The 27,411-nt window shown below is 41.5% G+C and overlaps 1 protein-coding gene across 1 annotated transcript; it reads right to left on the reverse strand.

The window, feature by feature from the left end:
• Positions 1–352: 352 nt before the first annotated feature.
• Positions 353–26,132, reverse strand: LOC148348975 (transgelin-like). The gene is made up of 5 exons (XM_088321158.1): positions 25,947–26,132; positions 7,737–7,923; positions 5,032–5,200; positions 4,862–4,964; positions 353–892 (listed from the first exon to the last, which is right to left on the reverse strand). Exons 2-5 carry the CDS (start codon positions 7,914–7,916, stop codon positions 748–750), a joined length of 597 nt encoding a protein of 198 aa, XP_088177284.1. The 5' UTR covers positions 7,917–7,923; positions 25,947–26,132; the 3' UTR covers positions 353–747.
• Between the last annotated feature and the right edge of the window lie 1,279 nt (positions 26,133–27,411).

A 27,411-nucleotide genomic window follows, 5' to 3' on the forward strand; every position in this document is an offset into this window, starting at 1 on the left:
CTAGGTTTCTAGTTGAAATTGATAGGCGGTGTTTACATTTTTGCTGCATTGCAGTTTTTGATTCGATTCTCTTGGCTTTTGTTCAGAAATGGTTGTCATAGAAATATTTATTTTTTTATACTGGTAAAGTTTGCAATGTAGTTATTGAATAAAAAAAATGAAACAATTTAGAGGCTAAATCCTTGTGTTGTGGTTATTGTAATTATAAATTAATTCAATTTAATTGTACGATGATTGACATTTCCAAGCAAAAAGTATCCGTATCGATCGATATTTCCGTGTATTTACCTGAATCGGAACGATACCAATATTTTCAGTATTACCCGCACCCATCCCTCATCACACAGCAAGCTTGTCAACAATCCAAAGGAACTTTATTTGGAATTCATTTTCTAATGGAATGTATTACACCAAAAGAAGACCACCATCCTCATCTTGATACAAAATGTAAAATTACATTTGTGCTAGGAATGTTTAGGAAAGTTTCTATAAAAACGCCCCCAAGTTAAACCCATCGAGATTGAATTCAGAAGACCCCTCAAATGGAATAACCAGATCGAGATTTTCATCTGGAGTCGATTTAACTGGCAATCGAACACATCTTGGTCGCACGTGGTTTCTTTGGTCTGCCAGTTTGGTCTCGAAAAAAACAGCCGGCATTCCTCCTCCCGGATTGAAGATTTACTATAAATTGGCAGAGTTTCTTTGTTTTGCGGTATCGCCGAACACCAGAAGACTTTTTGGGTCTCAGTTGATGATCTGTCTGGGTAGACCGTAGCCCGTCATGCCGGCCTGAGACGCCATCTTGTTGGTGCCCATCTGCAGGCCGATGACGTTCCTGCCTTCGTTCAACTGCTCCTCAGAAAATTCCCTCTTGTTCTCTTCTGATATCCTGCAGAAAGAAGGAAAAAAACATATGGTAGCATGCTGTTGGATGTGGAGGGGGGAAGAAAAGCTATGCAATTACAGTGGGACTTCGTGCTTCGACGTTCGCGGGTTCAGAGCGTCGCGGCTCGTAATAGTTAAAAAAACAAAAAGATAATAATATCAATAGAAAATTTTAAAAATTACCATATTTTCTGCACTATAAGGCGCACCCGGTTATAGGGCGCACCCCGAAAAAATAGTTTTTGGTCCTATTTTTGACATACATAAGACGCACCGGATTATAAGGCGCTACAATGGGAACGTCGACAAAACAGTCAGATAGTTCCGTCCAACTTTTTACCCCCTTAACATTCCGAAAGCTTGCAAAGAAGCAAATACGTGTCGAGAACACGTGGGGATGCGGTGTCCGTACGATGTCACTCAAATGCATCGTTCCATCATTCGGAACGTTAAAGTCTTGGGATTCAAGAAATGCCAACCATTCCTTAGTTTCTATTTTATTTTTCGCTGGGAACTTTACTGTATATATGACAATAAACACTTGGAATTGAGTTTAATTTAAAAATAGACACTCCATTCCATCCATTATCTGCACCGCTTATCACAGAAACATCGAGTTCAGTCTGAAACAAGATACAGGGATAATATATATATAGCCAGAGTAGCTCACCGAAGTCGTTGTGTTCATAATAATGTGCAGCCGTGGTCCTCTTATATCCGTGAGTTCAGTAATCCAGGAGAATAAAATATTTACAAATACAAAATAGTAAAAAAATGCTTTCTGTATGCCGTCAGCCACGTGCCATACGCATTCATCTTTTTCGGCCAATTGCAGGCTTTGTTTTGCCGTTCAAGCCAATGGCAGCCTGTAAATGATAAAAAGGATCCACCCCTTGACCTCCGAATAACTTTAGCCAATAGTGATCGATTCAACTGATGATTGACACGTCTTTTTTGGCCAATTGCAGGCTTTGTTTTGCCGTTCAAGCCAATGCCAGCCTGTAAATGATAAAAAGGATCCTCCCCTTGACCTCCGAATAACTTTAGCCAATAGTGATCCATTCAAATGATGATTGACACATTGGTTAGCCAATGAAACGCCGGTAAATAAATCCCAGCATACACCGCGGACTACTTGGCGTTCGGGGGAAAATCGAGTCGGCGGCTGCAAGTTAGTTGCAAGACTTTGCGAATTAATTTTGTTCCATAAATAAGGCGCACTGTATTATAAGGCGCATGGTCAGCTTTTGAAAAAAATAAAGGCTTTTAGGTGCGCCTTATAGTGCGGAAAATACGGTAATAATAATGAAAAGCGTCACGGCCATAAACGCAAGCTCATTGGCCAGCACTCGCTGAATACTCGACTCCCCATTGGCCCATTCACTACAGTAGACCACGCTTACCTCGTATACAGTACTGTACGCTTCTCGCCATAGCTCGCAGTTAGTTAGCCTTTTTCTCGCAGTGAATTTTTAAGTCTAAAAGTTTTTTGAAGCCCTTCATGATGCCTCCCAAACACTCCTTATCCCTTGGTGCATCTAGTGAACCGAAGAAAAAGCGAAAGATGCTAACGATTACCGAAAAAGTGAGTTTATTGGACAAATTGAAAGCAGGAAATAGCTACGCGAGCGTAGCCCGACAATATGGCCTGAATGAATCCACGGTACGGTACATAAAGAAGAGAAGAACATCCGCAAAACTGCTGCAAAATCTTTCACGAAAGATGCCAAAAGGGTTGTAAACACCCAGAATAAGACCATGGTGCGAATGGAAAATGCACTGGTTATTTGGATCCACGATTGTAGGGCGAGAAAATCAGCCTGGATGCAAACCTAATCCGAGGTTAAAAGAACTTATTGTAAGAGTTAAGTTAAATTTTGTTTTATTGTTTAACAAGAATCTCTCTCTCTAACCGTATTCCATATGGTGTACTGTATTGTACTGTATACAGGGGGGGGAGAGGGTTTGCAGATTTTCACTTTTTGCGTGTGGTTTTGGTCCCCATTAACCGCGAAAACCGAGGTCCCACTGTAGTTCTAGTTTTGATGAGTCGTAAACTGAATAGAGGAAACACCAGAATCAAAATAAATTGGAACAATAGCCAGCAAATTTATGACAGGGGTTGTCCACTGGCCAAATTCAAGCACTTTTTTCAAGGATTTGTACTCTCATTTGTTTCCATTTCTCCAGTAGCGTTCACTCATTCAATGCAGGCATTTTTCTCAGAGCTGCGTCGTAGCAGTCATGGACTTTTTGGACTATTTTACAGCCTTGAGGTTCCGTTGCTCTCAAACACTTTCTGGACACATTTCAACCCATTACCGATCGTTTCATTTTAGTGGTGTTCACTATGTTTTGTGTATTGTTACCTAAATCTATTTCACCCTAGTCATTCAAGAAGGGGGCAGCACAGCAGCGCAGTGGTGTCAAACTCATTTTAACTCGGTAGATAGAACAAACATTCTGTCGGGGGCCGGACTAGTAGATTAAAGAGAAAGAAAAAGAGAGATAAAGAAATAAGAGAAAGAGGGAGGGATAAGGAGAGAGGGTGGGACAAAGAAAGAAAAAGAGAGAGAGGGAGAGAGCATAAGAAACAAAAGATAAAAAGTCATGAGAGAGGGGGAAAAGAAAGGGAGGGGAAAAAAGAAATCCAAAGAGAAATAGAAAGACAAAAGGAAAGAGAAAAGAAAGTGCGAAGGGTATGGAGAAAGGAAAGAGAAAAGGAAAAAAGGAAGTTGGAGCAAAAGAGGTTAAAAGACAGAGAGAGAAAGAGACAAAAAGCAACAAAGGAAGATAGAGAGACACAGAGAGTGAAAGAGACAGAGAGAGTGGGAGAAAAGGGGTGGAAAAGGAAGAGAGAGAGAAATAAATACACGTACAGTGTCTTTGTGAGAGGCACCTGGATTTGGCAACATCAAGTGTTCCTATTTCAACCTGCAGCTTGTTTTTCCCTTGCGCTTCTCTGAGTGTTGTCTTGCGGGCCAGATTCTATCCCTTAGCGGGCCTGATCTGGCCCGCGGGCTGCCACACCTGCATCTAATGCGGCAGGTGGGGCGGCACAGTTCTGAGGTCATGAGATTGAAGCTCCTGTGTAGAGTTTGTATGTTCTCCCCGTGCTTGCGTGAGTTTCCTCCCACATTCCAAAAACATGCATGTCAGGTTAATTGGCCAGTCCAAATTGTCCCAAGGTGTGGCTGGCAACCAGTTTCAGGTGTCCCCTGCCCACTGCCCGAAGATAGCTGGGGTGGGCTCCAGCACCCCCGCGACCCTACTGAGGATAAGCGGTGAAGATAATGGATGGCATTCTAGAAGGCGAATTACCACTTGTGAGTCCCCTTCTCAAGGTTTCTTATTCTTCCTCTTCGCTGAAGTTTTTAGGTTTTTCCTTGCCTGCATGTCTGTTTTAGATTAGGGGATGGTGTCGTTGTGGTATGTGCAGTACTTTGAGACATTGTGTGATTAATGGCTGTGCAAAAAAACGTTGACAAATCGGAAGATACAAAATTTGATCTCTTACCTTTCGTTACAAACAAGCATGTTTCTAGATTTTACCATTGTTCAATAAACAGTTAAATTTTGCTTAGCCGTTAGTAAAAGGACTCAGGTCAAGCAAACTGGTGCTTTTTTTGCATTTTCGATATCTTCAATATCTAAACAATGCTTTCCTTAACAAAAGGGGACTTTGCTAGCATGGTGATTGCGTTCCTGCGGACGCGTACGAACGTCAAACTAAGTGACTTTGTCACGTTTTTTTAGAAAGCTGTTGAAGCTTCAACGGTCTGCGCTTATCCATATCTTTGCTGCTTCACTACACCTACTCAGGAGCAACTTAGACTCTCAATCGCAGGATACAGGAAGCAACACTAGGAAGTTGGGCTTCCTCGATGAGTGGACAAATGTCCGATCTTTTTTATCAGGGGTTACAATATCTCCATTTTCACCACCGTGAAAGGGGGAGGAGAAGAAGACGTACTTATGGAACCAGGCGGGGTCTCCTTTGTAATTTCCGTCACCCTTCGAGACAGCCCGGCGACCCAAAGCCATCAAAGCCCTCTGGACCGCCGCCATATCCTTGCCTGGGGACCAAAAATCAAATCAATGAAGCGCGCCGCATACGCACGGATTGGTGGAAAGCGGTCTTACCTTCAAATAGGTCAACCGTTTGGAACAAGTCGGTTTTGTTGACGCCGTATTCTGAGGCGGCGTTGAGGAAAAGGCCGATTTGTTCCATTTGACCAAAAGCCATTCCGGTGACTTTAATCTTGATGGGCTTGTTGGGGGCATTCAGGCTGTTCATCAGCTCACACAGCACCTGGTTCCGTAGAAAGGGTAGTTCAGGTACAGTGGAACCTCGGTTTTCGAACACCTCTCAGTTCGGACAAATCGGTGTTCGACCAAAAGTTTCGAGAAATTCTTGCTTCGCTGTTCGGTCAAAAAATCGGAGTTCGGACGCCGGTATGCTAGCGTGCGATGCTGAGCGGCGTACGGGTGTTTTAGCCCCTAATTATGCCTCCGAAGAAGGTCGGTGCAAGCAGGATAGGTGAAAAAAAACAAGTTGTTTGTACAAGTATTGCCTTTAAGAAAAACCTAATAGCTAAATATGAAAGAGGTGTACGAATTTCCGATCTTGCTAGGGAATACAGCATGGCTAAATCTACTATCGGTACGATAGTAAAGAATAAGGAGGCTGTGAAATCGAGCGATGCGGCTAAGGAAGTTAGCGCTATAAGCGAGCAACTGCCGCAAGTTTTGGAAGAGGTTGAAAAACTTTTGAGGATTTTTCTTTCCCCACCGTCCACCACAAAGGTAAGAAATCCTATTCATAATCCTTTTTTTAGTTTTACACGTTCATGTTAGCGTAATCTTTCGTACGGAAGATTACGCTAACGCGAAAGTACGATTAGCCTGGGTTAGCTTCATGTTTACGTTCATGTTAAACATTCAGGGTGTTGGAACGGATTAAAACGATTTTACATTACTTTTAATGGGAAAAACGATTTTCGGTGATCGACCAAATCGGTTTTCGAACAGGGTTCTAGAACGGATTATGGTCAAGAACCGAGGTTCCACTGTACTTATTATCGTAAAAGGGAACATTTCATTTATTGATCTGGGTTTTGGACATCGTATAATACTCAAGGAGACCTAATTGTGTCATAAGCAGTTGCTAAGAGGAGTGTTTCTCAACTGGTCCGACTTGAAGACCCACCTTTCCACCCGAAACATATTCCACTTCTCCAATTTATCAAATAAAGGGAAGGGACCGTGCACTTTGAAGCTGAGATAGTAGATCAATTCAAAGCTACCGGCAAAACCAAAACAACTTCAAACCCTCAAAGTCCATTGAGGTTGGGCCAAAAGGTTTTCCACAAAAACAGCGCTGATAAAAACAGTCCGCTGTTCTTAAAAAGAGAGTTATTTATATTTGTCCACAAGATGTAGCTGTCAGATGTAGTGCAACCAAAAAAGACTGAGGAAGACTACAAACTACGGAGACTAAAAGTGAGCAAAAAGCAGCCTTTTTCTTCCGATTTTTACCCAGACTTTCACAAAGAAAGACAAAAAGAAGGGAAAAAGATTTCTTGTTAAAAGGAATTGAAAATAGGGAAAGTGAAATAAAGGTTTTTGCCAGGGAGCCACAAAAGAGTTCCAAAGGCAGGCATGTGGCTCCAACCTAGGTTTAGCTAGACGAGAAGTTCAACTTTGGTGGCGATAGAAAGCGTCTCCCTCTGTTTAGCCAATCAGAATGCAGAACACAATACACAATGGAAAATCTGCAAAGTAGCACACAGCAAGGGATTACTGTATATTGTCATCTTATTTTCCTTTCTGTGCTTTTATTTCTCAGGATACTTATTTATTGGATGTGTTTGAATCTTAAAATGTGTCACTAAATATATAGTCCTATTTGCATGGGTTTTCTAGCTATATACGTATGTTTTATTCAATCATCACATCACAAACGCTGCTTCTTGAGTTCACTTGATGTTTAAATGTATCCATTCAGTTATTCATTACTTTCCCAACACTGTTTTGAAGTGGTGTTCTAAATGACTGTTGACAGGGAGGCCTCGAGTCTGCCCTAATATTATCATACCAGCAGTTGGCTCCAATTTTAACAAAAGTCTGTTGTAAAGCTTGACTTCATCTGGAAAATCCCCATCCACCAAGTTTCGTTTTTGTCATCCCACGGCCCTTTCTTATAAAAACAATAGTCATCGCTTTTGTGGATGCTTGTTTAGGGAGGACTTTGTCCTGTTCACAAGCCCAGAATATTCTGTTTTTTCGTTATTTTGGAATATAGAATAGAATAAAATATACCTTTATTGTCATTGTTACAAAATGGGTTAACATATTCTGACAACGAAATTGGGCATGACACTCCAGTTTCATACATTCACAGTGAGGTATAAAAGCCAAGAAGATAAAGGAACAGAGAAGATAAGGTTATAAAACAAGGAGGATAAGGTTATAGTTATAATTTACACAATATTTACACAAGAAATGTCAGCATGTAGGATGTTACATAGTTTGATATCGTAATACAGTTGGTATCGTAAGGTTTGTGCAATATAGGTACTTTATCCACATATTTTTGATTAAATTTATTAAATTATGTATTTGGTGTAAAAATAGTCATCATAGTGCAAAAACTATAATACTCAATGGAACCGCTCTTTTCAATTTTTGTCTCCTCATTGAAATATCATCCGTAACTCCAAACAGGATTCGAACACACGGCGGAAGGCGTTATGTCTAAGGTGAACAAGTGTAAGACTATGATTATAGTTTTGGGAAATTGAGTTTTAGTTTACGAAACTAAATCTTGCTTACAAGTTTCAACTTACAGTTCCGCTCTTTAGCCACTCCTGGAAGGCGGTTTTGCCCGCTTCCGGTCGACCCACGCTCGGTCCACACTGGGAAACGATGAACCCCACCAGGATTTCCTCAAGGTCCGGGTCGTATTTTTTGTCAATCTTACTCTGCACCTCGCGGGAGAGACCATAAGACGGGCCCCTGTTTGCCATCTTGATCCTGTTACAAGAGAAAGTGGGTCTTGAGAAACGTCAACGTCAGACATTCGTTTTTTTTTTAAGTTTCAAATTTCTTGCACTACGGGACAAGTATGCGGTTTTTCCAAATCAGAGCTGAAAATCAAATAGGTTACATACATCAGTTATGCAAACAAACCCAATATTAGGGATAAAACACTTTGGTGATTTGTGTTTAGAGTCCATTTTCATGTACAACAGGAAAGACTTTCTTTGTCTTTGATTTAACGCAAAATCTTCAATTTGTTGGAATAGATTAAAGCGGAACATTTGATTCTTTTTGGAATTTGTGCTTGACAAAATTAGATATAAAAACGCGGTCATGTAGAACTTGGTGCAACATGCAACTGCATCACAAGATTGCTTTGTTTACTCATCAACTGATTTGATTTTGAGAACAGAGTGATCCGTTCATGGTGTAGACCATGCAATCGCTAACGCTAAATGCTATCATAGTTCATCATTCCACCGCATCAAACTGTTACGCAATTCAATTCACTTTAAGGTAATATGGAAAAGTGTCACCGGCCTATTTTTAATCATGATTGCATAAATCTATCTACCTTGGTCATATCTCTTAAGAGGGGTGACCGACAGCAGGACAAACTCATACAATAAGAAAGAAAATGAAATTAAATAAAATAATCTGCATTTTATATAGCGCTTTTCAAGTCAATGACTTCCCAAAGCGCTTTACAATGTGCTCCAAATTTCCCAATAGCGGCCTTGCAGCCATGTAAGGCACTAACCTGCTTATTGGGGGTATTAGGGGGTTCAGTGTCTTACCCAAGGACACTTCGACATGTAACACGGACGAGCCGGGATTCGAACTGGGATCCCTTGATCCCAAGACGAGCGCCCTACCTCCTGAGCTACTGCCGCCCCTCAAAAAAGGGGATAAAGTAGAAAAAAAAAAATCACACACAATTTTTTGGACCATGGCCAACCCAAATGCCCAAACACCCAAACAAGTTAAACACCTCGGCACCCAAGTCGGTCATGCTTTCGTCCCTCCAGATGAAACGGGACACAAGAAAGCGGCCATGAGACAACACACTCTACTGTTCAACAGCAGGGCCCGACAGCTTTCGCTGGTTTGCCCCTGCTGCATCATACAGGTGCCCTGCCCATCCATTCAAATGCGTCCACACAACCCACTATCCTTTTACAACACCTCTCCACTCATTCCTATCACCTTCAAATGTATTTATACCAGGCATGTCAAACTCAGTTTGGCTCGGGGGCTGGATCCATACATTATAATAATACATTCTATTTTAAAACGGCTTTCAGGACACTCAAGGTTGCTGTACACAGAATACCAAACAACAATAAAAGAAGAATGAAAAAAGTTCCCTATGGCAGGGTAGTCAAACTAATTTTAAGCCGGGGGCCACACGATAGAACAAACATTCTGGGCCGGACTAGTAGATTAAAGAGAGATAAAGAAACAAGAGAAAGAGGGAGGGAAAAGGACAGAGGGCGGGACAAAGAAAGAAAAAGAGAGGGAGAGAGCGTGAGAAAAAAAAGATAAAAAGTCGTGAGAGAGGGGGAAAAGAAAGGGAGAGGGAGTTAGAAATCCAAAGAGAATAGAAAGTCAGAAGGAGAGAAAAGAGAAAAAGCACAAAGGGCAGGAAGAGAGAAAAAGGAAAAAAGCAAGTTAGTGCAAAAGAGGTTAAAAGACACAGAGAGAAAGAGACAAAGAGCAACAAAGGAAGAGAAAAAGAGAGAGAGAGTGAAAGAGACAGAGTGGGAGAAAAGTGGTGGAAAAGAAAGAGAGAGAAATAAACAAGTACAGTGTCTTTGTCCGAGGCACCTGGCTTTGGCAACATCAAGTTGACATATTTCAACCTGCAGCTTGTTTTTCTTTTGGGCTTCTCTGAGTGTTGGTCCGCGGCCCGGATTCAATCCCTTAGCGGGCCTGATCTGGCCCGCGGACCGCCTTTTTGACACCTTTGCCCTATGGTGCGTCTTGTTTTTTGGTACTATACTTTATCATTCAGCCTAATTTTGCAGCCCAACCTACAAATTATAATGACGGATGGTAACCCAACACATTTATTCACAAACAGAACAAAAAATATGTTCATGTTTGGGAATGAATGTGTTAATTTGTTTATTGTCACAGTTGAGTAAATGCAGTGTTACATCTGAACCAACTCACCGTAAACGTCACAAACAAACTCAAGTGGGAGCTATGAATAAAAATATGATTGCCTCAGGTGTCGTACTGCTTCGAAATGAAGAAATACAAGTTGAGCGAACGAGCATGAACATCAGACCAAACTACTAGGCGTGGGCCTACTGAAACTGAAGAAATACTGCACAATATTTTCTTTAACATAAAACCTGACTACTGGACTTCAGCTCTTTGACACTTTTGTGGCCCTATCGTCATGGGAGGAAAATGCATTTGGGTTTGTATTTGTTCAAAGAAAATATTAACTTTTGATAGGAATGAGCCAAACACTAGCATTTTGTTTGATATACTCGGAAATGTACGCCGGGCTGTATAATTCTCAATGCCGTATGTTTCACACTCTTGATTTATACCTTCGACATCAAGTTATTTAACGCTTCACTTTTGTAGTCATAATTATATAAATTCTTCATCTATTCAATCGTGATTATAAAACGTCTTTTATCAATAAGCAGGTCAGCGCCTTGCATGGCTGCATGGCCACTATTGGTGTGTGAGTGTGTGTGTGAATGGGTAAGTGTGAAGCACATTGTAAAGCGCTTTGGGAGGTCTTCATTGTCTTGAAAAGCGCTATAGAAATGCAGACCATTTACCGTTTAAGTTGGGCTTCATTTTGTCGCCAGAGGTTGCCTTGAACGCTAACATATCAGAATTGCTACAACAGGTTTTTGGGAAATTTCCACTGCTGTACTTTAAGTTCTGTTTAGGTTTCATTTGTACTTGGATTGCCTCGATAGGATTGATTTTTCAGCCATTTTGTCAGGGTACATGTGATTTGCTACACCCATTGTCTTATTTTCAACCACTGTGCCGCGACACACTAGTGTGCTGTGAGAGAGTGTCAGGTGTGCCGTGAGAAATTATCCAAAGTCCCTTTTTAAAATTTAAAATTTTATAAAACATTTATGAATCATTCAATTGTCCCTAGGTGCGAATGAGTGAGTGAGTTGTCTGTCCCTGTGTGCCCTGCGATTGGCTGGCAACCAGTTCAGGGTGTCCCCTGCCCACTGCCCAATGATTGCTGGGATGGGCTCCAGCACCCCCGCGACCCTACTGAGGATAAGCGGTGTTAGCTAATGAGATGAGATGTCATTGTCAAATGTTTGTGCTGGAAAAACTGGGGGTATTATGAATTATACTGTAATAAAACATACTGTTCAGTGTCAGTTTATAACATTTTTGGTTAGTGGTGTGCCGCAAAATTTTTCCAATGTAAAAAACATGCCCTGGCTCAAAAAAGGTTGAAAAATACTGGTCTAACTCATTTGTGCCCAGAATATTCTATAAACAAAACACTTGAAGAAGCTGGTTGTCATATTCAGCCGTTATTTCGATGACCTACCTTTTCGCTACCCATACTCACATAAAAACACGAAAAAAAAAAAGTTCATTCATAACAACTATCAGGCTAACCAGATTTGACACTGGAATTTGGGAGTTAGCTAGCTAGGTTAAAGCTAGTTCCCACTTCAATACACAGGGTAGCTATCCATGCTAAGCACAACCGACCTTGCTACCTATCCTAAGCCCGTCTCTTCAACTGTTATGTTTGAAATCCATCCAGTTTAAACCAATATTTGACAATATGTCATTTAATCTCTTGCCACTAAGTCTTTCTGAAAGGGGGGATCCATTAGTCTCTGATCCCCTTCAAGGTTTTTCTCCCCTGTCAATATTCCCAAATGGATTTTCCTCGCCAAAATGGGCAGTTGGACCCACAAATTTTGTTATCTTTGTGGACTGTCAGCTTTAAATTGACGACCCATTTTTTCTACCCACCCTTTCACGTGGTTTTATTTTTTGGGGTACCCTTAGCAGATATGTCCGCCCCCTCTAAAAGAGGCTCATGTAATGGAAAATATAATGCGAATTTCTTGACCTACAAGTACTTAAAAATATGCATGTTTATTTGAAAGATAGTTTATGTATTTTTGCTTATCATTCAAATCAATATTTTTTTTAACGAATTATTTTTTTTACCCCTAAGGAGTCGCCTAATAATTCACAATGTCCCTAAAGTGTTTTTCAACCAGTGCGCCGGAGCACACTCGTGTGCCGGGAGACCTTGTCTAGTGTGCCGCAGGAAATTTCCCGATATTATCTTTCCGAGGCTCCGTCAAGGGATTTTTCTTTTCAACTTTCGAAAAAATCAAGTGCAATTGCACCTCCACTACACTAGGGAGCAGTGGCAGTCTCATTGGCAGTGTTGTTTACATTTGACCTCCCACCCTGTGCAGTGTCATTTTACCTGTGAAATTGATTGGTCCCGGGGACTCGCGTGCTCAAAAATCTATGGGTCCCAACAGAGATCTATGGGTCCCCAAAATTGAGTCTTATCGAGGTTGAAATTGTAAATCGGTGACAAATACATAATATAAATAAATAATAGTAATAATAATTTCCTTGTATTGTCATTCTGTGTAACAATGTACACAGAACGAAATGTCGATTGCACCTGACCCGTTGTAGCGAGCCGATGCAGCACTATATATTCATTCAGTTTTAATCATCAAATTATTGTTGGTAATATATCGATTAAAGGGATAACCACAAACCTGTATTTTTTTCATTTTCCCCTTTTATACATCCTTTTTTTCTTAACTTCTTTATACAACATCATCATATCAATCATCAAAGCAAGTGAGCCGTTTGAGAGCCGGCTCTTTTTAATGAGTTGAGCCAAAAAAGCCGGTTCTTTAAAAAAAAAGACGGACTTTCACTACACAACTCGAACTCGAGATCGGCGTGCAGACAAAAACTCGAACCGCGAGACCAAAACAACAATGGCGGCTCTACCTGATGAAAAGTTTAGGGTGCGGTAAATCTTTGTTAAAAAATGATAATGACAATTTCGTGTCAAAAAAGTTGCGTCCCGGGGGACGCAGGTTGATTTGACACGATGCGTCCCCAGCAAAAATAATGCGTCTAGGACTCAGGGACGCCGGCAAACCAGAAACCTGCCCTGTGCATATAGCACAAGGTATAAGCATCGAGTTTGAAGTGTAGATACGACCCCATGAAAAAATAAGTACCGTATTTTCCGCACTATAAGGCGCACCTAAAAGCCTTTTTTTTTTTTTTTTTTTTTCAAAAACTGACCATGCGCCTTATAATCCAGTGCGCCTTATATATGGATCAATATTAAGTCGCAAGGTCTCGCAACAAAAGGCAACCAGCCGCTGACTAGATTTTTCCTCGTAGGCGATGTGGTCCGCGGTGTATGCTGGGATACATATGCCGGCGTTTCATTTCCCAGCCAATGTGTCAATCATCATTTGAATCGATCACTATTGGCTAAAGTTATTCGGAGGTAAAGGGGGCGGATCCTTTTTATCATTTACAGGCTCGCATAGGCTGAAAGGGCAAAACAAAGCCTGCAATTGGCCGAAAAAAATTGAATGTGAATAGCAAGTTTGGTTGTCTACGGCATAGAGGAAACATGTTTTACCATTCTGTATTTGTAAATATTTTACTCTCCTGGATTTACACACTCACCGATATAAGAGGACCATGGTTGCACATTATTATTGAACGCAACGACTTCGGTGAGCTACTCCGGCAATATATTTTCCCAGTATCTTGTTTCAAAGTAATCTAGATGTTTCTGTGATGGGTCTTTTTTTAAATTAAACTCAATTCCAAGTGTTTATTGTCATATGCACAGTAAAGTTGCGAGTGAAAAAGAAAATAGAAACTAAGGAATCGTTGGCATTTCTTGAATCCCAAGACTGATGAATGATATTTGGAACAATACATTTGAGTGACATCGTACGGACACCGCATCCGCACGTGTTTACGACACGTATTTGCTTCTTTGCAAGCTTTCGGAATGTTAAGGGGGTAATAAGTTTGACTGAACTATCTGACTGTTTTGTCGACGTTCCCGTTGTAGCGCCTTATAATCCGGTGCGCCTTATGTATGTAAGATATAGGACCAAAAACTAATTTTTGGGGGTGCGCCCTATAGTGCGGAAAATACGGTACTCGAATTAAGAGACTTCTTGGTGAGGTGGAGGGACATTTTGCGCGAGAGGATTTCTTCTTCCGGGGGGGGCGTGACAGAAAAATAACGCTGCTTTATGTCAGGTCATTATTCATAGTACATTTTCAGATTTTTCTTCGTGCTAAACAGAAAGGGTCAAATTTAACTCACCTCCAGCAATCTTTTCTTCAACTAGTTTCTCTTATTAATGCCATATGAACTTCCTGTGTGCTTCTGCAGAATAGTCCTCCTTCCTGCATCCTGTTTGCTCATTCAGCTGTGGCTTCCTTCCTCTCTCGCAAACAAAGAACGGCGTGTGTATACACGTCTCCTAGCAAAAAAATGCCCGACGACAATCCCGAGCCATTCCACTGAGTAGGAGACACGCCCTAACAGCCAAGCCCTCCATAAAGCGAATCCAGTCAGGAAACTTGAGACGGAACTTGCTTGGAAACATCTAAATCAGGGTTCCTACAGCTTAAGGCAAGTTCGAGACTTAAGACTTTCTTGAAATAAAATTTAAGACCAAGTCGGCAAAAAAGCACGATTGAAACAAATAAAACAAAAAACCACGACAGGAATAAGAGGTAAATAAATGTTGTAGATAAAAAGATACTTTATTCATCCCTGTAGGGAAATTCACACTTCCAGCAGTATCCTTGTGTTGAAAAATAAAATAAAATAAAGATATAGAATACAAAAATACCCAATATAACGTGTTACACTGTAATAAAAATATGGTAATATGCAATGAGGGGGTGGAGTCTAATGTGGGCTTTTACTCCCCCGGGTGGATTTAAAGAGCCTCATGGCATGAGGAAGAAATGATCTCCTCAGTCTGTCTGTGGAACAAGAATGTTACAGCAGTCTGTCACGTCTGAAAAACATAGCCTTTCAAAGTTTTAGACATGGAATACAAATAAAAAGGACATCTACAGTAAATCATGGATCTTTAGTCAAAATGGGCAGATGACTACTGTTAAATTCGGACTGTAAACCATGACTTTTTTCCCCAGGCTTTCAACCCTGCGGCTTATGCAATGACGCGGCTAATTGATGCATTTTTTTCTAATTGCCAATAGGTGCGGCTTATAATCAGGTGCGCTCTATAGTCTGAATTTTACGATACTAATCCCAAGGAACTCTTCCGCTACATTTTAATCATGATGCATGAAAACTGACTTTTTTACTCAATATTTTTAGATCAAACAAATATAAATTTGATGTGTTGACATTTTAAAGGCTTTCAAAAATGGGCTCCAAGACATTTTAATGCCTTATTTTGAGGATAATGGAGATCAGCAGGAAGCCCGTAAATGCCTAGTTTAGATCATTTAGTGGCGCGTTACACCGAAGTAAATGCCATATGGAAGTGTTTAGTATGGAAAGTTTCCCCATATTTCCATTTTGTTCTCGCCTGCACGGTCACGCTGTGCACTGCAAACATAAGGAAGGTGCGTCAGTCCAAATTGATGACTGGGTTGTAAAGCACCTTTGTCACCTCGAGGCAGGGAGGGTTCGCTGATTAACTCGCTGATTAACTCACTGGTGAAACCAACATGTTTGTCTGACGGCAGCACACTCCGAGAAGCAGTTTGAGAAGTACCGTATTTTCCGCACTATAGGGCGCACCCCCAAAAAATAGTTTTTGGTCCTATATCTTCCATACATAAGGCGCACCGGATTATAAGGCGCTACAATGGGAACGTCGACAAAACAGTCAGATAGTTCAGTCAAACTTCTTACCCCCTTAACATTCCCAAAGCTTGCAAAGAAGCAAATACGTGTCGTAGACACGTGCGGATGCGGTGTCCGTACGATGTCACTCAAATGCATCGTTCCAAATGTCATTCGGAAGGTTAAAGTCTTGGGATTCAAGAAATGCCAACCATTCCTTAGTTTCTATTTTCTTTTTCGCTCGTAACTTCACTGTGCATATGACAATAAACACTTGGAATTGAGTTGAATTTAAAAATAGACACTCCATTCCATCCATTATCTGCACCGCTTATCACAGAAACATCGAGTTCAGTCTGAAACAAGATAGTGGGAAAATATATAGCCGGAGTAGCTCACCGAAGTCGTTGCGTTCAATAATAATGTGCAACCATGGTCCTCTTATATCCGTGAGTGTAGTAAATCCAGGAGAGTAAAATGTTTACAAATACAGAATAGTAAAACATGTTTTATCTATGCCGTAGACAACCAAACATGCTATTCACATTCATCTTTTTCGGCCAATTGCAGGCTTTGTTTTGCCCCTTTAGCCTATGCGAGCCTGTAAATGATAAAAAGGATCCGCCTCCTTTTACCTCTGAATAACTTTAGCCAATAGTGATCGATTCAAATGATGATTGACACATTAGTTAGCCAATGAAACGCCGGTATATAAATCCCAGCATACACCGCGGACGACTTCGCCTTCGGGGGAAAATCGAGTCGGCGGCCGCTTGCCTTAGTTGCAAGACTTAATATGGCAAATTGTCATAAACACTTGGAAAAATAAGCGACAAACCACAATGGGCTGCAACCCAAAAAAACATAATACTGTTCCTGAACAAAAACCTGCATATTCTTTGCCACTATGGCAACAAAGCCAATGAGAGAAAATTGACACTTTATTTCTATTACTGACATTTTTTTCTTAAATATCATGCAGTTGGACATACTTTAGTTGAAATTGTTATACAGTATTATTTTTTTGTTTTGTTGCAGCTTTTTCGCTTTGTTTTTCACTTTGGTTCCAAAACAGTAATACAAATATTTATATTTTTTTATACTATTAAAGTTTGCGATGTACTTATTTAATAAAAAAATGAAACATTTTTGCTGTGTTTATCATATTATAAACCAATTCAAGGGGAATGGTTCTTGTAAGCAAGGATTATGACATTTCCTGAACAACAAGCTGTAAATCCAGTGTCACTATGGCAACAGAGCCAATAGGGGTTGTTTGTGACATCGCTGATGTTTTTGGTTTGACTCTCTTGACATTTGCTGTGAAACAGTTGTTGTAGAAGTATTTCATTTTTTATACTGTGAAAGGTTTTGACTCTATGCACTAAGACTTGATTGGAAAGTAGAGAGTAGAGTAAAATTGACATTGTTGTACTTGACATTGCTGTTTTTTTTAACAGACTCTCTTGGCTTTTGCTCTTCAACACGAGAGAGAGACAGACAGAGACAGAAAAAGAGAGAGAGAGAGAGGGACAAAGATATAGAGACAGACAGAGAGAGAGACAGTGAGAGAGAGGGACAGAGACAGATATATATATCTCATCTCATCTCATGAGCCACACCGCTTATCCTCAGTAGGGTCGCGGGGGTGCTGGAGCCCATCCCAGCAATCATCGGGCAGTGGGCAGGGGACACCCTGAACTGGTTGCCAGCCAATCGCAGGGCACACGGGGACAGACAGCTCATTCACACCTAGGGACAATTTGGACCGGCCAATTCACCTGAAATGCATGTCTTTGGAATGTGGGAGGAAACCGGAGTGCACGGAGGAAACCCACGCAAGCACGGGGAGAACACACAAACTCCGCACAGGAAGTCTGGAGCTGGATTTGAACCCACGCAGGAGGTTCCCATGACATGAACTGTGCCGCACAAGCGCTAACCACTGCGCCGCCGTGCTGCCCCAGATATATATATATATATATATATATATATATATACTGTTAGTTGATCGTAGTAGTTTAATATAAACGAAACATTTTTAGTGCTTAAAAGCCTTATGTCAAGTCAAACCACATTTATTTGTTTGGCCCTTAATCACAAAACGTCTCAAAGGACTGCACGGGTTACAATGACACCATCCCCTGATCTTAAACCGACATGCGGGCAAGGAAAAACTCAAAAACCTTAGCACAAGGAAAATAAGAAACCTTAAGAAGGGGGCCTCACAAGTGGTCATCCCCCTTCCAGGATGACCAGAGTGCGATGGATTTGTCATTAACAATACATAACAAAGAAAAATACAGGTCATATGTAAAAATTTGTTCAGAAACTGCATGACAGCTTGCGCCGTCATTAACAATTCAATTATTTAATGGTCATGGCTTTTCCAAGAGGGCAGCACAGCAGCGCAGTGGTTAGCCCGTGTGCGGCACAGTTCTGAGGTCATGAGATCGAACCTCCTGTGTGCAGTTTGCATGTTCTCCCCGTGCTTGCTTGGGTTTCCTCTGGGCACTTCAAAAACATGCATGTCAGGTGAATTGGCCGGTCCAGGTGTGAACAAGCAAGCAAATTGTCCGTCCCTGTGTGCCCTGCGACTGGCTAGCAACCGGTTCAGGGTGTCCCCTGCCCACTGCCCGAAGACAGCTGGGATGGGCTCCAGCATACCCGCGACCCTACTGAGGATGAGCGGTGCAGCTAATGGATGGATGGATGGACTTTTCCGAGACAAAAGTATCAGTATCGATCGTTACTACCATGCATTTACCGATAGCCGGGACTGGGAGAGCAAGACATGGTCGGGGTCGGGGTCGGAAACGAGTTGGAAGCCGGGACGGGAGAGTAGACGTAGTCGGGAACAAAAAGGGGTCCCACCTCCCCAGTGTTGCCCGCCCACATCTCTGACGGCAGGGGTGTCAAACTCATTTGAACTCGGGGGCCACACGATAGAACAAACATTCTGTCGGGGGCCGGACTATTAGATTAAAGAGAAAGAAAAAGAGGGATAAAGAAATAAGAGAAAGAGGGAGGGAAAAGTAGAGGGCGGACAAAGAAAGAAAAAGAGAGGGAGATAGCGTGAGAAACAAAAAGATAAAAAGTCCTGAGAGAGGTGGAAAAGAAAGGGAGAGGAAGAAAGAAATCCAAAGAGAAATAGAAAGACAGAAGGAGAGAAAAGAAAGCACAAAGTGTATGAAGAGAGAAAGAGAAAAGAGAGAAAAGGAAAAAAAGGAAGTTAGAGCAAAAGAGGTTAAAAGACACACAGAGAGAAAGGGACAAAGAGCAACAATGGAAGAGAAAAAGAGAGACAGAGAGTGAAAGAGACAGAGTGGGAGAAAAGAAGTGGAAAAGAAAGAGAGAAAGATAAATTAATACAAGTACAGTGTCTTTGTTCGAGGCACCTGGCTTTGGCAAGATCAAGTTGACATATTTCAACCTGCAGCTTGTTTTTCTCTTGCGCTTCTCCGAGTGTGGTCTCACGGGCCGGATTCAATCCCTTAGCGGGCCTGATCTGGCCCGCGGGCCGCCTGTTTGACACCTGTGTCTTACGGATTCCGAAATGGTTTCAAAGCACGTTTGTCACCTCGGGGCTGGGAGCCACGCTTATTACCTCTCCAGCGAAACCACCAGGAAAAACATATTTGTTTGGCGGCTTCACGCTGCCTTGGATGAGGCCGTTTATTGTCTGGGGTTTGGAGCGCTAAGAGAAAAAGGCCGGATTCCAAACCTCCTCGCTTAATCGAAAGCATCTGTTCCGACAGTATCTCTTGCGATTCGAGGTAGGTTCTACCAAGGCCGGATTAGAACTATTCCAGACAGGCAGATAAGTCTGCAGACTTTGACCTCCTGGTGCACTTGGAGGCCTTGGTCATACACGTCAACAGCTGAATGGAGGTCACAAGGTCTTACTGAAATGAAATATCACAAGATTTTTCTTCTTTTTTTTAAGTGAAAACATAATATTGACCCTTTGTTGCCTTTTCTGGTGAAATGAGAGCCATGACGGATGGTAAGAGGCACTTGAGCGCAAGGCGATTGAGTTGAAACAAATAGCGATTCCCACGACAGAAGAATATTGCCATCCATCCATTATCTGCACTGCTTATCCTCAGTAGGGTCACGGGGGTGCTGGAGCCCATCCCGGCTATCTTCGGGCAGTGGGCTAATTTTCCTTACAAGTCTGAGCGTTTACACAAAGTTGGTGAGCAACGCTTGAAACAACAGTGAGCAACCATAATCCCAAGTGTGGCAATGCAAAATGATTTTTCTCTTTTGAATGAATTGACTCATGTACTATTGCAAACGTCGTTTGTTCTTACAATTCTTTCACAAGATATCCATTTATTTTTTTTCCCTGATATATTTTGTCGCATAATATTAATATTTTTGGGGGCTTAGTAAGATACAGAACTGTACTTAATCACATTTTTAGTGGAAGTACAATGTTGGCAACAAGATTCACTTGATAAAATTGGAAATTATTTGAATGCAACACAAACTTTTTCTTCTTTTTTCCGTGTTTTTTTTCTACTTTTTTTTAAATTCCTTTAAAAAAAATCTCATTGTGTTTATTTTTTCCAAGCTGTTACTTTTTTATCTCTATTTACTTTTTTCCTACATTTCTTTTTTCTGGCCTTTTTCTAAATTTTTCCTTCTTTTTTTTTCTCTTCATTTTGTTTCTTTTTTTCTCAGCTTTTCACTACTTTTTCATTTTGGTATTTTTTATTTTTTTGTTCTATTCCCCCCTTCCTTTAAGTCATTTTGTGCATAATTTTACATAATATTTGGTCATGATGGGATTAAAGAAGCAAAAACAACCCGAAAGAGCCGGTTCCTTTTAGTGAGCCGAGCCGAAGAAGCCAGTTCTCGACAAACTACTAACTTTACTCAACTTCGTTCTACTTCGACTCGACTTCAAAATACCGCATTTAGGACACAACGTCAGGGGAACCCGTGTATTTTTTACCCTCATGCACTGTACCTTTGACTTAAGTCGCTTCTTAATTCGTAATTTTGAGCCTTCATTTTTGTGCGCTGGCTCGATTTTCTTGTGCGCTGAGAATGTGCAAGCAGTGCGCAATTGCGCACGCGCGCAGCTTGGAGGGAACACTGGCAGTGGGAAGGGGACACCCTGAACTGGTTGCCAGCCAATCGCAGGGCACACAGGGACAGACAATCCGCTCGCTCATTCACACCTAGGGACAATTTGGACCGGCCAATCAACCTGACATGCATGTTTTTGGAATGTGGCAGGAAACCGGAGTGCCCGGAGGAAACCTACGCAAGCACAGGGAGAACATGCAAACTCCACATAGGAGGTTCGATCTCATGACCTCAGAACTGTGCGTGCCTTAGTCTTCATATTTAGACACATACCACTGTAATACATTGCGTACTAGTTTTATTAATGATAATAATCATAATATGCTTTTGAAAAAGAAAATCCCCAAATTCTGAAGTTAAACGGGAAAGAACCATGAAACATTCTTTGTTTTAGGTTTCAATAATGACGGATGGAATGACAGGTGAGGCACAGCTTCACCTGCCTCCCCCGACTGCACGTCACTGATGGAGTTTCAAAATATAGTGGGGACATTTCTTCTTACATTTTTTGTATTGGGCGTGGTTATTAGCATATATCTTCTGTGAAGAATAACTGAAAGAAACACGCTGCCACACCTACATTCTGTTCTAAATCGAGAAATTCTCAGCCAGGAAAAATAATAATAATCATCGCAGTTTGAAATAAATATGAATCTTCTATTTCTAATTTTTCCCACATTTTATTATACTTTTCAATGATTCCTCCACTAAAACAAGAAAATAGTTTTTTAAATGAGCAAAATGATCTGCCAATGGAGATTTTATTTTCTACAGTTTAGGAAATCTTTTACTTTATATTTTTTTAACTTTCTCGTAAAATAATACAATGAAAATCCTCAAAATGAGCACAAATATTCCTCCATTTGTGTATTTATATATGTATTTTATTACTCTATGTAAAGAAGAAGAATTACCTCTTAAGATTGTTTTAAAAGGCAAATAATTTAGCTCATTTTAAGATGTTTTTGTCACGGTTGCCATAGCGCCCAATTGGCCCCGCTCGTGTGGCGCCAGCTGCGGCTTGTTGACAGATTGGCTTCCCTGCTATTTAAGCTCAGTGTTCTCACTCTCCTTTTGTCAGTCAGTGAAGCTCCGTGTATACTAGGCTAGCCTTTTTTTGACCCTGACTCTCGCCTGTCCGGTTTTTGCTAACGTTTGTCTCCGGCTACGACCTGCTCAGATCCTGACCACGTCTGCTCTCCCGTTCTGGCTTACGACCCCTTTTTGTTTCCGACTACGTCTGCTCTCCCGTTCTGGCTTACGACCCCTTTTTGTTCCCGACTACGTCTACTCTCCCGTTCTGGCCTACGACCCCTTTTTGTTCCCGACTACGTCTACTCTCCCGTTCTGGCTTACGACCCCTTTTTGTTCCCGACTACGTCTACTCTCCCGTTCTGGCCTACGACCCCTTTTTGTTCCCAACTACATCTACTCTCCCGTTCTGGCTTACGACCCCTTTTTGTTCCCAACTAAGTCTACTCTCCCGTTCTGGCCTACGACCCCTTTTTGTTCCCGACTACGTCTACTCTCCCTTTCTGGTTTACGACCCCTTTTTGTTCCCGACTACGTCTACTCTCCCGTTCTGGCTTACGACCCCTTTTTGTTCCCGACTACGTCTACTCTCCCGTTCTGGCCTACGACCCCTTTTTGTTCCCAACTACGTCTACTCTCCCCTTCTGGCTTACGACCCCTTTTTGTTCCCGAACACGTCTGCTCTCCCGTTCTGGCTTACGACCCCTTTTTGTTCCCGACTACGTCTGCTCTCCCGTTTTGGCTTACGACCCCTTTTTGTTCCCGACTACGTCTGCTCTCCCGTTCTGGCTTACGACCCCTTTTTGTTCCCGACTACGTCTACTCTCCCGTTCTGGCATACGACCCCTTTTTGTTCCCAACTACATCTACTCTCCCGTTCTGGCTTAAGACCCCTTTTTGTTCCCGACTACGTCTACTCTCCCGTTCTGGCTTACGACCCCTTTTTGTTCCCGACTACGTCTACTCTCCCGTTCTGGCCTACGACCCCTTTTTGTTCCCGACTACGTCTACTCTCCCGTTCTGGCTTACGACCCCTTTTTGTTCCCGACTACGTCTACTCTCCCGTTCTGGCCTACGACCCCTTTTTGTTCCCGACTACGTCTACTCTCCCGTCCCGGCTTCCAACTCGTTTCCGACCCCGACCATGTCTTGCTCTCCCAGTCCCGGCTATCGACCCGTTTTTCCGTCCCTTACACCGCCATCGCTCGCTACGTTTTCGGATCACAATCAGAGTACGAGAGAGACTTGCTTCCCGCGTCCAGCGAACACCAGTTAGTGGGCGCAGCCCTTCCTCTCTCTTTCAATCAAACTTGTAAACGTCACGCAAGTGGGTCCTGTTTCCGTTCTGGTCCTGACAGTTTTTCCTTTGTTTTTTCAAAAGTTGATTTTGTTTTCATTGTAACCTTGTTTTGAATGAGGGTGGCGTATAAAATCTTCATAAAAATACAATTATATATTTAGAGTGAGCTAAATCATCTCCCACATTTGTCACTTTCAAATATTTTCTTATTTTACTTTAAAACAAGTTTGAAAAACACAGCAGTATTAGATAAAAAGACAAATATTACATCATCTGCCAGTGGAGCAATGTATTCCATTGTATTTTTTGACGTTGTCTATAATTTTAGCACTATTTAGTCCTGGATCAGAAGCAGGACAACAAAATTCATGTGAACGTATTCCAAGAGCGTGATTTCAAAATGAAATACTTTTAAAATCGCAAAATAAAACAAAACATTGTTGCAAAGTATTAAGGATTGATAATCAGAATATATAACAGAACAGTACTTTAAAATTTTAGTTTAATATAAATCTAATTATAAAATTCATTGCATTTTTTCCATCTGCCATCAGTATGTACCTGTATTGACTCATCTTCATTCATGCAATGTTTACGTTGCGTCGTCTGCTACGAGGCACGTGAACTCCTCTTTCCATGATGCTTTTCATGGACGTTTACGTTTCGTACCGTCATCAATTTTGTTAGCTTCTTTTGAATCTGTCTTCTGGGGCTGAGGTTTTGGCTTGATTTCTAACCACTTATCCATTTTTCTTGGGTTCTCTGTGCGTCTACTTTGGAAAATGATATGCAAATGCACGACCTTGGGAATGTCCAGAAGCACGAAGTTATTCGATGCAGGCTTCTGATTGGCTGCTGAGTATACAAATTGCCTAACGTTCATTGCATGTATATGAATAGCGGTTTTCTATCTGCCATCAGTATGTACCTGTATTTCCTCATCTTCATTCATGCAATGTTTGCGTTGCGGCATCTGTTAGAAGCCATGTGAACTCCTCTTTCCACCATGCTTTTAATGTACGTTTACGTTTTGTAGCGTCATCCATTTTGTTAGCTTCTTTTGAATCCTTCTTCTGGGGCTGAGGTTTTGGCTCGATTCCTAACCACTTATCCATTTTTCTTGTGTTCTCTGTCTACTTTGGAAAATGATATGCAAATGCACGACCTTATAACGCTTGGGAAAGTCCGGAAGCAGGAAGTTATTCGATGCAGGCTTCTGATTGGCTGCAGAGTATGCAAATTGCCAAACGAACCGAAGTTTCGAAATTTCCAAACCGAACGAAGATTTCGAAATAAAACAAATGTTTGATATGGGAAAAAAAACGAAATTATTTTTTTATTTTTAGTTTTTTCTTGAAAAAATTGTCATCCACCCGGGCGGAGAAGTTTTGTAAATTGTACTCCTGACGTAAAAGAAGCGCGCCCCGGGCGTCCGGGCAGACATTATTTCAGACACTGCTATTTAAATTGAACTAAGTTAATACGTTTAGAGCAGATTATGGCGACTGGCATTTGTAAAAAAAATTAAGCAATAGAACATTTTATCATTTTACATGCAATGCTACAGCTATCAAAACCAAATTTCTTTTACTTATGTAACAGAGTTGAAAATTGATTGTTTTGAGTTTTTTTTGTTTAATTCTCACAAAATCTGTGTTTTTGTTGCATTACTGTTAAAACTCTGGTACCGCATTTGTTAAGCCATGGGTGTGTGCGACTGTCTTTCATTTAGCACAGTGGTGTCAAACAGGCGGCCCGCGGGCCAGATCAGGCCCGCTAAGGGATTGAATCCGGCCCGCGAGACAACACTCAGAGAAGCGCAAGAGAAAAACAAGCTGTAGGTTGAAATATGTCAACTTGATATTGCCAAAGCCAGGTGCCTCGAACAAAGACACTACTTGTATTTATTTCTCTCTCGCTCCTCCCTTTCTTTCTTTTCCACCCCTTTTCTCCCACTCTGTCTCTTTTTCTCTTCCTTTGTTGCTCTTTGTCTCTTTAACTTGTTTTGCTCTAACTTCCTTTTTTCTTTTTATCTCTTTTCTCTTCCTACCCTTCGCGCTTTCTTTTCTCTTTTCTCTCCCTCTGTCTTTTTGGATTTCTTTCTTCCTCTCCCTTTCTTTCCCCCCTCTCTCACAACTTTTTATCTTTTATTTATCATGCTCTCTCCCTCTCTCTCTTTTTCCCTCCCTCTTTCTCTTATTTCTTTATCTCTTTAATCTACTAGTCCGGCCCCCGACAGAATGTTTGTTATATCGTATGGCGCCCTGAGTTAAAATGACTTTGACACCCCCGGTTTTAGCACTTTATGGGCTTCTGCGCTTGCCGTACTTTCAGCTCTGATCACCTCGTGCTGAAGATGATTTCAGTCGTGCACAGACGCCCTGACTTTTGTATTGTTTTGTTTTATTAACCGAGTGACTGTGAACACTTGTGTCACGCATGATTGAGGGTCGTTATACTTAGCATATCTTAAATTAAGTATTTAATACGTTTTTTTTACCTATGTACGAGTCCGTGTGGTTATTTCTATTCCTTTTGCGACTTCCCTGTTGCGTCAACCGAAGTAACAAAGGTCAACCTCACGCAACAAGTTCCTCCCCGGGAAAATGAAATCCTTTCGAAAGAGATGCATGGCTAAAAATCATCACTTTAAAAGCGATAATGGCATGCGAACGCCATCAAGTAGAGTTCTTTGGAAAACAATCGCTGACTTACTTGATTTATTGCAGAATCCTTGAGTTCAGTAGTGGGTAGACTGGATTTTTTCGGAGTTTCTGCTCTCCTCCCCTTTCTTATCTAATCCCCGAGCGCACAGAACTCCGTGCACCGTGCAGGTTGTCAAGGTAAATGAGTGCAAACAGCCTTGTCCGTCAATCTATGACTTCATCCGCATTCAAGAGAGAAGGGAGTGGGCGGGGCGAGCGTCTTCTTATTTCGCTTTTAGGCCCCGCCCCTCTTTTTGCTCTTTCTGCCTCGCTTTGCGCGAATTGTATTTCCTTATTTAGGAGGAGGAAGTCGTGATGGGAAGTTCGCCTCTGTTTTCAGGGGAGCGGCTCTTTCGGCTCGGCTCTTCCGAAAAACTTTCAAATTGTTTTTACTCAGGAAACGACAGAGATGACGTCATTAATATTGACCAATCATAAGTGCCTGAGAGAGACAGAGAGAGAGACTAAAAGCTAATTAAGAAACGAGAAAGGAATAGAGACAGGGAGGGAGAGAAAGACAAGGGAGAGAGAGAAAATGAGCTAGAGAAATAGAGAGGGAAAGTGAAAGAGAGCAAGTACAAAGACATAGAAAGAGAAAGTGAGAAATAATGAGAGAGCAAGAAAGAGAAAAAACTGATGGAGAGGGAGAGGAGGAGAGAGAAAATGAAAGAAATAGAGAGAAAGAGGAAAAGAAAGAATGAGAGAGAGTGAGGGAGAAAATAGAGAAGGAAAGAATGCAGAGAAAATATAGACGGAAAGAGAAAAACAGAAAGTGATATATTAAAAGAAAGAGAGTGAGAAAGGAATAGACAGAGAGAAAGAGAGAGAGAGAGAGAGAAAATGAGCAAGAGAAATAGAGATTGAAAGTGAAAGAGTGAGAGTAAAGACATAGAGAGAGAAAGTGAGAACTAATGAGAGAGCAAGAATGACAAAAAACAGACGGAGAGGCAGAGGAAGAGAGAGAAAATGAAAGAAATTGAGAGAAAGAGAAGGAAAGAGAAAAAGAAAGAATGACAGAGAGTGAGAGAGAAAATGAAAGAAAAAAGGAAAGAATAGAGGGGGAAAGAGATAAACAGAAAGAGAAAGGAATAGAGACAGGGAGGGAGAGAAAGACAAGGGAGAGAGAAAATGAGCTAGCAAAAGAGAGGGAAAGAGAAAGTGTGAAAGAAAAAAGAGAGAACGAAACATACAAAGACACAGAGAAAGAGAAAGTGAGAAATAATATGAGTGCAAGAAAGAGAGAAAAATAGAGAGAGGGAGAAAAAATGAGAGAAAGGGGAGTGAGAGAGAAAGAGAGAAGGAAAGACTAGAGAGAAAATAGACATAAAGTGATACATAAAAAAAGAAGAGAGGTAGAGATAGAAAGAGACAGGCAGTGAGGGAGGAAGGCAGAGAGATAGCAAAAAGAGAGGGAAAGATACAGAAAGAGGGGGGAAATAGAGAAAGATAGGTCTAAAAGAGATAGTGATAAACAC

Source organism: Urocampus carinirostris, chromosome 17, assembly GCF_059441175.1.
Source record: "Urocampus carinirostris isolate Australia breed hairy pipefish chromosome 17, RoL_Ucar_1.0, whole genome shotgun sequence".
Classification (NCBI taxonomy): domain Eukaryota; kingdom Metazoa; phylum Chordata; class Actinopteri; order Syngnathiformes; family Syngnathidae; genus Urocampus; species Urocampus carinirostris.